Source organism: Rutidosis leptorrhynchoides, chromosome 2 (assembly GCF_046630445.1).
Source record: "Rutidosis leptorrhynchoides isolate AG116_Rl617_1_P2 chromosome 2, CSIRO_AGI_Rlap_v1, whole genome shotgun sequence".
Taxonomy (NCBI): domain Eukaryota; kingdom Viridiplantae; phylum Streptophyta; class Magnoliopsida; order Asterales; family Asteraceae; genus Rutidosis; species Rutidosis leptorrhynchoides.
In genome coordinates, this window is record NC_092334.1 from 672,916,273 (window position 1) to 672,926,673 (window position 10,401).

General features: G+C 33.9%; 1 protein-coding gene across 1 annotated transcript; it reads right to left on the minus strand.

The window, feature by feature from the left end:
• Positions 1-225: 225 nt before the first annotated feature.
• Positions 226-7,067, minus strand: LOC139893929 (COP9 signalosome complex subunit 4-like). Its single transcript, XM_071877129.1, has 14 exons — positions 6,850-7,067; positions 6,482-6,633; positions 4,692-4,795; positions 4,340-4,400; positions 3,704-3,796; positions 3,497-3,597; positions 3,065-3,173; positions 2,864-2,908; positions 2,719-2,787; positions 2,213-2,304; positions 1,707-1,749; positions 1,486-1,545; positions 818-877; positions 226-697 (listed from the first exon to the last, which is right to left on the minus strand). The coding sequence occupies exons 1-14, from the start codon at positions 6,977-6,979 to the stop codon at positions 623-625; spliced, it is 1,194 nt and encodes a 397-aa protein (XP_071733230.1). The 5' UTR covers positions 6,980-7,067; the 3' UTR covers positions 226-622.
• Between the last annotated feature and the right edge of the window lie 3,334 nt (positions 7,068-10,401).

Below are 10,401 nucleotides of genomic sequence, written 5' to 3' on the forward strand. Positions count from 1 at the left end.
ACTGTAAGGAACCAACGATTGTCGATTAACGCTCCCTAGCAAGGTGTTAAGAAAGGAAATTACAAAGAATTTTGAAGTCATAAATTCCAGTTTGAAACTATGACCTCTGTTTTTAAGCGAATGAAAAGAGTAAAGTCTAATAACATCAAATAAATTACATCTACGATTTACAATATCGTTAAAAACGACTTTTAACGACGCCATTCCGGAAACGCCGTAAGACCCACAAAAGTGTCACGACAATCGAAGTAATCCGCAGCTTTGATGAGATCGGTATAGTATTTAACTGAAACTGTATTGTTCAAAGCCTAAAACCAAAACCGAATACCTATCGTTTCGGTTTCAGTACTAGGTTTATGACCCCACAAACTCAGGTACAGCACTCATACACGAAGAAAATACAGGAAGTGATAACATAGTACAATTTTCTGTAAAAAAGTATTCAATTCAATTCAAGTAAAAGTAAAAAGAAGAAAGATATTCCGGCTGAACTCATGGTATAATTTTCAAATTGAACCCATCGTTGTAAATAGACGGCCTATATTCAGACTGATCATGATTCTTCATAAGATCTAGTAATTACAAAACGAAACAATCTTGTCAATTAACCAACTACAATGAGTTATACAGGAATCGCTAACCCCTTCTTTGCCATGCTATCAAGAACGTCATTTAAAGCTTGACAAAGTTCAAAAATCTGTACCAATATAAAAAATAAGGAGAAAATATTAGACCATGGTAAATAACTTAGAAACCAAAAGTTAATGTGAGATACAAAAAAAAAAAAAAAAAAAAAAAAAAAGAATAGTTTGATCACCTGTTGATCCCATTGCTGAAGTTCTTCATTGTCATCCTCAAAATGAATAACTGCTTCCACCTAAATATGTAGAATCCACAATTCCCACATGAATCAGACACTCATTTTACAAAAACACTGGTAAACGGGTAAATAGTTTTACCACTTTTCCTAGTCACCCCAAGATGTACCACTAGTTATTGTGATAATATCATGACGTCAAATCACTAGGTCAACTTGTGATGATTATTTAACAAAAACATGAATTGCTTAATGTAATTTTTTTAGTATATTGAAGCCACAACAAAATCCACTATGCACATGAATATATGCCCTTACATGATAAACTTTTATATACTCCTACTAAATATAACCTGCTGCCCATTGTCAACGTTAAGAAATGAAGTTGTATTTGATGAACGGGCTCCTATTTCGTTAAAGGATGTTGAATATATATATATATATATATATATATATATATATATATATATATATATATATATATATATATATATATATTCAGGGTTTTTAAATGCAGATCAATTGATCTAAATATAGAGTTTATAAGTTGAATACATAACTTCTTTTATTCTGACAACTATATATTCAATTACAATGAAACTAATGATAACTATAACAGTAAAAGGATGCCTAATCAAAGAGAAGTATATATAAAAACTACAAAATACCTGATCAATAGAGCCTCTCATTCTATCTTCACAAATCATTCTTGATGCAATCTTTTCTGCCTGCAAAGAGCATAAAAAAAAAAGTTCATATTACTATATGGTACAAAAATATACATGAAAAAAAAAAAAATAAAAAAAATAAAAAAAAATATTGCCTTTCAAAAAAGAACAGAAAAAGAATGTAGAAACCATTAAAAGATCCTACGAAACCAGAAGCATACCTTTTGAGGCGCAATGCCCAGCAGTGTACCCAACTCTTCGAAGCTAAAATTTAAAATAGAGAGTTAGCCATATACAGAATATTGCATAGCTTCATAAAGTAAGACTTTTGTGAACACGAGTTGACATGGTGTTCATTTTGTAATGTTTTTTACATTTTAAACCAGCTCAAAAACATCAATATACCACAACCTGCAGTCCTTTTTATTTTTACATGGATGATATAAAACAAAGAAAACTGTTACAATAATTTCAAAAATGAACAGATTAATAGTGTATTAGATCTTTATCTAAAACTTAATATTTTAATTTATGATGATGAAATGAACTAGAGAAACATGTTTTTGTATGATTTTTGGAAATAATATTTGCAGAACACGTGAAAAGCATAAACCTTGAATAACTTCTCTAAACATAAGAAGAATCCATGAAGATCAGCAGATTGGTATACTGATCGTTTACATACAACAATTTTTAACATAAAACAATTGTAAAAATACTGGAATACCTTATGTTTGTATACAGTTTGCTTGCACTCAAGAGATTATGTTCAATCATTGCACGATCAAGGACGGTAACATTGTCAGGTAAAAGAGCTTTCTGTTAGATAAGCAAATTTCAGACATCGGATATAGTAATATCTTAACATAATTTATAACAAAATTTGTGATCCAAGGTTGTAACCAGAGATCCCAATGTTGAACCTTTCACTTAAGAATGGCTGAGTGGGATATGTTTTATAATCAACCAGAAATTAATTAAATAAAAGGTTAAATGATTCAATTAGACAAAGGTAACCAGAACTTAATTTATATGCTTACAATCAATTAGAAATGAAAATCTTTATTTGAAAGATTTGATTGACATCTTAACACAGAAGTTGTTTAATCAAATTTAATATAGTTAATCGATAAAAGTAAAAGGAACCAAAAAACTTGTGGTGGATGACCCGCCACCTCTTTGACCTGTAAATCAACCTGCCTGACCCACCCATTTTCAAACTAATAATGTTACCTGATGCTCTTTCAGTTCTTCAGAGAATGCATCAATCTCGGCTTTCCTCAAAATCCTTTCTAAGTACACCTGAAAAACTTAAACCCATAACAACTTGTACCATAGCAACTAGTGAATGAATTTGTATCAATCTATGAGTTAATACCTTCTGCAAAATTGGGTAAATCTTTAACCTCGAGCATCGTTCATCCTTTGAAAAAAATCAAACAAACAAATGTGTTAGTGTTTGACCTACAAGACCTACCTACCAAACATTATGGCATGCTATTGGTAAATAATCATTAAAAATTTAAAGATCTATGGAAGATAGATTAGAAGCCAGGTGTCATCATGCAAAAGTACCTACTTTATACAAAGTTGCAAGAACACGAGAACGTTGAGGACCTGCAGCAGCCAAAATTGTGCATGTAACAGCAGCAGCTAGGGCCTGCTCTAGTGCATCTTCATCAATCACTCTGCCATAGATAAACACCCGTTAGTCATGTGTATTGGTGTATACCTGGCAAACGGGTCAGGTTGAGTCGATTTGGGTAACGGGTTTAAATGGTTTTGGGTTGAAATGGGTCATGGGTCAAATGGGTAAAAATTTCAAATGGGTCCAAACGGGTCAGGTTGGGTGGGTTTGGGTCACTGGTCGAAACGGATAATATGTCAAATGGGTAAAATAGGTCCAAACAGGCCATATACTTAGGTGAATAGATATTTCATGTCTACACATGTGAAAGTCACATGAGTGATTTTAGCACCCATGTCCAAGTTGAGTTGCCAGAACACATACTCATCTCCTATTTGTCGCTTCTCAATTTGTGAAATATCATAATAGCGAAGTGCAGCTTCCAAGAACTTCCTTTTTAGATCTAGTATCCTTGCATAGCAAACCTTAAAAGAAGGGAAAAAAATTTAAACACTAGTGTTAGTTCAACATTATGCAGTTATGTCCTCCCAAAAAGAATTCAACTTGAACCAAAGTTTCAGCAGTCTCAACCTTGTACTGTAAATTCAATACTTCATGCTGACTGTTGCTGACCATGAAAGAAGCTTTGTTAATGAAAGCCTCAGCATTCACAGCATCATCATCCTGCCAAACATCAACCAAGTGATGCAGAAAAGTACAAGATTGTTCACGTAACAATTTTCCTATATTCATTTTCCAAGTAAAACTTGAAATGAATAGTAGCCAGTTATAACAATTGTATTATCCAAATTTGAAGGAATAGTAACCAGCTTATATCTATTGTTAAATTGATTGCACTTAAGACTGTTATATAAATCAAAAGGTACTTGTAGCCTTATGAATAGGGTGTGTAATTTATAACATAAAAGATTGTGGATTCATGTCCATTATGTGTGCATAACACGTTTTTCAGACAACTATGAAGGTAATGACAAATTTAAATGATTCTGTACGAGACGTTTCAGAAAAAAAATGAAATAAATGATTGTACAAGTTTGAAAATTCGTACCCCCTTTTACCGTCATATCTTTGCAAACAAATGAATAATAAATGAACTCATTTTCTTCTCTAACTCAAGGTGCAACCGCAAGATCTTTTACGGACATTGGAAAATGTTGTCTCACATGTCATTTATTTTATTAACTCAAGATATTAGCAAAAACATACCTCAAGGTATAGTCGAGCAATTTGCACACATTTTGACAGCTTGAACTTGTCATCAATCACTCTGCGAAATTAAATAAAATATTCTAAGTTACTGGTGGATCCTGAAAGATGCCACCAAGTATGTAAAAGGTACAAAACCAAGTACAAATATATGCCCGTGACACAAACTGGACTAATATCACTGAAACAATGTGACAGCTTGCATTGACATAACGTACATAGGCGGTGCAGTGGGCGCCTTACTTGTATATGGCAAGCCCATTTTTAATAATATATCACTTGTTTCAAAATTATTGTAGCATGTGAATCAGCCATATAATAAATAATTATGACAGTTGTCATTCTTCCCTACCTCATTCCAGAGTCAAGATCAATCCCACTGAGCATTTGTGCTGCTTTTGACCATAGCTGTTCAGACTCATACAGCTCTGCAAGCTTCTCACGAATGACAAGAACCTGCAAGTTGCAGGGTCAATATAATTGATTGTGTAAACATAAATCATATCAAAAAATACAACACAAGTATTCATTCTTACCCTAGGTAAATATATAACTATAGAATTGAATATATATCACCATCTTAGAGACACACATGAAATTCATCAAACAAATCTTTGTGACTCATTGTTAGACTTTGTAAAACCTATAAATATGTACATAAATAAGTCTACATAAGTTGTGACATATATAATTCAATACGAAAGAAAAATATCCTGAACACGTAAAACAATCCCATAAACATTGTCATCTAACAAGATCAATTACCTTCAAGCTGACAAGTAACTTATGAGCTTAACTAAGATAACATGCAATAACATTTCTCTACTGAAACTCTCTCTCTACTGAAACCTTACCCTAGTTTTAAAAAAACCGCCGCCTTGTTCCTTCCGGCCACCGGCTCTCCGCCGGTGGTCTGGATCTCGTTCCATTCCTTTCCTTGTTATCCTATTTGTGTCCTTTTCATACTTTGACATTCCTATAGTCGGTGATTAATTCGAGCAGATCTAGATTTCTGTGGGGTTTATGGTGGAGGTGAGTGGTGTTTGGGCTTCCGGGGACTGGTTCCTGTCGATTTTATGCCGGCTGTTAACCGGCAACTGTACTGGTCACCGGAGGTCCTTTCTTCACAACTCTTCACTGTCGTGTTGCTCCCCCTGTCGTTTGTCTGCTACTTCATCTGGATCCGCCTTGTTGCTGCTTCATCTGTTCGTGGTTTCATCTTCATATTATCAAATTCGAGTTTGTAGGTTCGTGGATGATGGATTCGTGTGGGTTCGGGTCTTAAGAGCTTCGAGTACCCTGTCTCGTGGGTTGTGTTATTTCGGGTCGCATCGTTCTCATTGTTTCAGGGTTCTGGTGCTTTCTGATGTGTGGCTCGAGTCTTGTCGGGTTGAGGTTTTAAAGTGGTAGCAGGTAGGGTTCTATTCGTGATTCTCTGTATGGCGGTCGCTCTATCATGGTTTGTTTCTTGTAAAACCACCTTGACATATTATATTAATCACCTCTTGATGTGATTGTGTGGTTGGATTAGGCTTGTTTTTCGAGGGTTTCGAGTGATTGTTGTTTCGTGGGTTATGTGCTTCGACTTTCATGAGTGCTCCAATTACATACTCTATCGAGTGATTGCCCATATGTGATTATGTAGTGTGTTTTGGTTTGTATATCTAGAGATATCCTGATGGTTCGATCCTCCATATGTGATGTCGTGTTAAAATCGTGTGTTATAGGACAAATCGAGTGAGGCTTTAGGAATGTTGTTGTGTCATGTTTCGTCTATCGTGTTTCGTGTATCGTGTCGTGTTATATTCGGGTTTAATTGTGTGTTAAAAGTCGTGTATTGTATACCTAGCATCTTGCTAGTGCTTTATAAATTTAATAATAATTATTGTTGCCTTTCCAAAAAAAAACTTATGAGCTTAACTAAACAGAAAATTCTGACACTGCGCGACAATGACTCCATGAAAAGTTATGTATTCATACAGCTAAGTCAAATATAAACATGTTACCATTCGCCGACTAACGAACACTATGAACCTATAATCTCAAAGTTACACATACAAGAACTTACAAGCAAATGCAGTTAATCCCTGCAATACATGTACATAAAAACAAGTATAATGCATGATTAATTTAGAAACAAACCTGTTCTTCAAACGATACAACACGAGGCTGAATCTGATGAAGTGTATAGTGAGCAATCTCCTTTTGATTCTCAGGTTCCAATTTCCCTAGCTCTTGTGCAACTGTTTGTAGCAACTGTCTTGACACTACTAACGGAACATCATCGGAAAGAACTATCAATTGAACAAATGAAATCAATCAATAAACGAACATATACATATGTATATATGTATACACAATAAATTGAAGGATACAAAACTATAATGCTGCTGAATTAGGCCCTAACTAATTCTCAATTAAACGAGAGAATTAATCAGTAAATGAACATCTACATATTATATGATGAATTGTAAACGCAGGATTGGGAGGTAGCAAGGTAAAACCCTAACTGTGGTCAATGAATTTTTTGGCTTGGACGACGTCGTTTGATGCGATTACGGTTGAAAGAATGTGTTTGTATTCTTCGATCTTTTGACGTTGATCGCCGATTGCAGAAGCGCTTGCAAATGCACTCTCCATTTGTTTGTACGAAGTTGGTGAACTTTGAAACCCTAGAAATTTGTACCACAGGTTTTAGGAGCTTAAAACAAACTGAATAAAAAAAGTAATCAGTAATTTCAAAGATTGGTGGACTCAAAAGATTGAAGTTTGGTTTTAAAGGTCGGTGTTTGGTTTAAAGGTTAGTGGGTAAACAGTAATCAGTCAAAAAATTTATGTCAGCTAATACAATACAATGGGTACATCTCATCTCTTAAGATGCCATCGGGTCGGATTTGGGCCGAGTTTAGATAATTTCAAACCCGAATTCGATTGAAAAAACTCGTCTCAAACCCAGACCCGAACCCGTCAGGTCCTCATATAGTTACTAACTAGCGGGTAATTGGGTTTCTCCACGGGTATTCGGGTCCCCATTTACTTGAGAACTATTGATAAATGAGTTATCTCACGGTTATTCGCGTCTTTTTCGGGTAATCGGGTATACGAGCCGGATAATCGGGTAAACGGACCGAGTAATCGGGTATAGGGGTCCGGTATATAGACTCGTGTCATTTTTCGGGTATACGGGGCGGATAATCGGGTTTTTGTCCAAAACCATCCCCGAACCCGAACCCGCAAAAAAATTAAAAACTATCCGCATACCCAACCATAGAACCATTTACCGGCTCGAACCCGACATAAAATTATCGGGTTTCGGGTTTCTCCATCGAGTAGGGTTTTTTTTTGTCATCCCTACTTGTAAATAGCATAGATGGTAATTGTCGGTGTTTGTTTGCTTTGGTTTCAAAATATGCAGTTTGATTTTCATGTTTATACATCAAAACCTGTTCTCTTTTTCTTCTTAGTAGGCGTTCATTCGTCATAGATTTTTCTTTTGTCATATTTTGCTTTGTGACATTGCTCTTCTTCATCGACGCTACCACTTTCTCAGTTCGCCTTTGCGGTTATGTAGTTTTACTCTTGGTTGCGACTCGTGAGATTCACATATGCTTTTTCGTCATCATTTGTTAGTTTCATTTTTGAATGACAGCTTTCTAGATTAGGTCGGGTTTGTTCACCGTGTTTGATTTCTGGGAGTCTTACTCGGGTCTACGATTGCGATTTTTTGGGTTTGTTTGGATGTAGTTAGAGTGATTCCCTGGTTCAGGTTTGGTTGCAGCTTTTGTCGTTTGACTACAATCAGTTCCCTGGATTTTTGGGGCTTTTGAAGGCGTTTTGGCACTGTTTTAAGGAGGGTGTGGTTAATTGCAAGTTTCGGTTGTAGTTTCACGAGTTGGTTTTAATTTGACTTGTATTTGTGCAATGTGTTGGGTTGTAACTTAATTTAACTTCAATAGATGTGTCCAATAGATAGCAGAATCTATCACTCAGACATTGTCGTGTCTGACTCAATATTATAACAATTTTAGATCTCTATACTAATTTAATTTTCTACTTTTTGCATAAAAAAAGTATATTTTTGTAAATTACTTCTTATTTAATTTCATTATTTAATTATTTTATTTAAACACATACTAAAACATAGAATGGTTGATTCATTATCATTCGTCTAAATCGTCAATGACAGGCATCTATTGATTTAAACGGGCGGTGGCTACTATTCACCTTACATCAAATTTTTGTTTCCCGAATTCAAATGGATATTTTAGTTTTTTATTCTTGTTTTCTTATTTTGTTACTTCCTCTTTCCTAATTTGATAGTCATGTTTTCGTTTTTAAACTATCTTAAATTAATAATCCACTTCTATAAACTTGTATATACTTACTTTATGCATGTAAAACATAATGTAAAAATAAAGTTAGGGATAACGTTGTAAATTACATAAAAATTAGCGTGTAAACACAATGTAATAATGACATTTTTAAATTGTGTATTTTTTGTCTGATGACTATTAAATAGGGATAGAGACAATATTTAATTTTTTTCACCTTTTAGGTGTTTCTAAAACAAATTTATAATATATTTATTTTCATTTTTTATTCATTTTTTATTTGTACCAATTATTAAAATGCGTTTGTAATTATAAACTAACCAAATAGTAATATACGCTAATCATTTATATTCAGAAGCGAAGCCATGATTTACGAATAAGAGTGGCATTTCTCGAAAAATAAATATTAATATAAAAATCAAGGGATGTTATAATTTATAATTGGGAGATGTTGGTCATTAATTTATAATTTTTAATACACTATAGTAGGCATATTTGAGAATTGAGGAGTTTGTGGTGGCAAAACATCTGCATGCATCTCCTGTCTTTAAGGATGGCAAGATGGCCCGTACCTGATGGGGAAACCTGAGGAATTTTAATAATAATTTTTACGTAAAATTTTAGTATTAGTATTATATTGTTAATGTATGAAAGATTTCTCTTATTTGTTTTGAAAACGAGTATAATTTTATTCAATATAATCATATACGACAAGTTTTCGAGATGTGATATTTTATATATTTTGTGTATTTGAGTATTTTAGAAAATTTTCAATCAACTTTTTGTATGTGATATTTTATAATACTTAAAACATGAAGTAGTTAAGTTATTTTTCGATATTTTGATTTGGTAACTTATTGAAATATAGATACAGAAAGACTAATCGGGTATACCCGTTACTCGTGGAGAAACCCGAAACCTGATAGTATGTAGGTAAATGGGGATCCGACGGGTTTTGGGTCGGGTTTGGGGCTGGATTTCTTAATCGGGTTCGGGTTCGGAATTACTTAAACCTGAACAAAACCCGCCCTGATGCCATCCCTACCTGTCTCTGCTCTGTCTATATTCTTGAGCCAATGTTTAATAGATAGAGCGAAATCATTTCACCTTGTTTGTGTTCCTTTTCTTTTCATCACCCACCAATAAATTTTTTTGTAATTTTTTATTTTTTTTTACTTTTCATAAGTAAAAGATTACTACAAATTGTCTATAATCAAATTCTTATTATAAATATATGAAGCAAACTTATCTACTAATATTAGCTACTGTTATAAATGTTGAAATCATCGCTGCTAAAGAACGCTACACTATTCATGTAAATAGATACGAACGTTTAAACCATCAATGCACGGTGTCACAGACCTCCATCTTGTTATATACTAAGGTACGTTGGGCAAAACTAGCTGATAGCTATTAGCTTTTAGCTTGTAGCTGGTAGCTTTTATCTTTTAGCTGATAACTTTTAGTTTTTTAAATATATCTTAGTGTTTGTCAAAGTAGCCGAATCTGTTAAATAAATAGTAAAAAGACAAAAAGCTAAAACCTAAAAGGTAAACTGAGATACCCCGTTCAAAACCATCATGGTACGGATCATCAACAACAGGTCCATTACACGGTATAACACTACATGATGTTTTAAAGCAAAGTTTTGCATTCATAAAAAGATAACGTTTTTACCAACGTCGAATGTTTTACAAAAGATAACGTGCTTCTACGAATAGAAGGCATTAA

Bases quoted from the DNA above. Each gene is read 5' to 3' on its own strand.
- LOC139893929 (XM_071877129.1), bottom strand. From the start codon at position 6,979: ATGGAGAGTGCATTTGCAAGCGCTTCTGCAATCGGCGATCAACGTCAA. The intron at 3,174-3,496 runs GTATGTGTTCTG...TATCTATGGCAG, and splicing joins AAGCGACAAATAGGAGATGA to AGTGATTGATGAAGATGCAC. The intron at 2,909-3,064 runs GTAGGTACTTTT...TTTTTTTCAAAG, and splicing joins TTCTTGCAACTTTGTATAAA to GATGAACGATGCTCGAGGTT.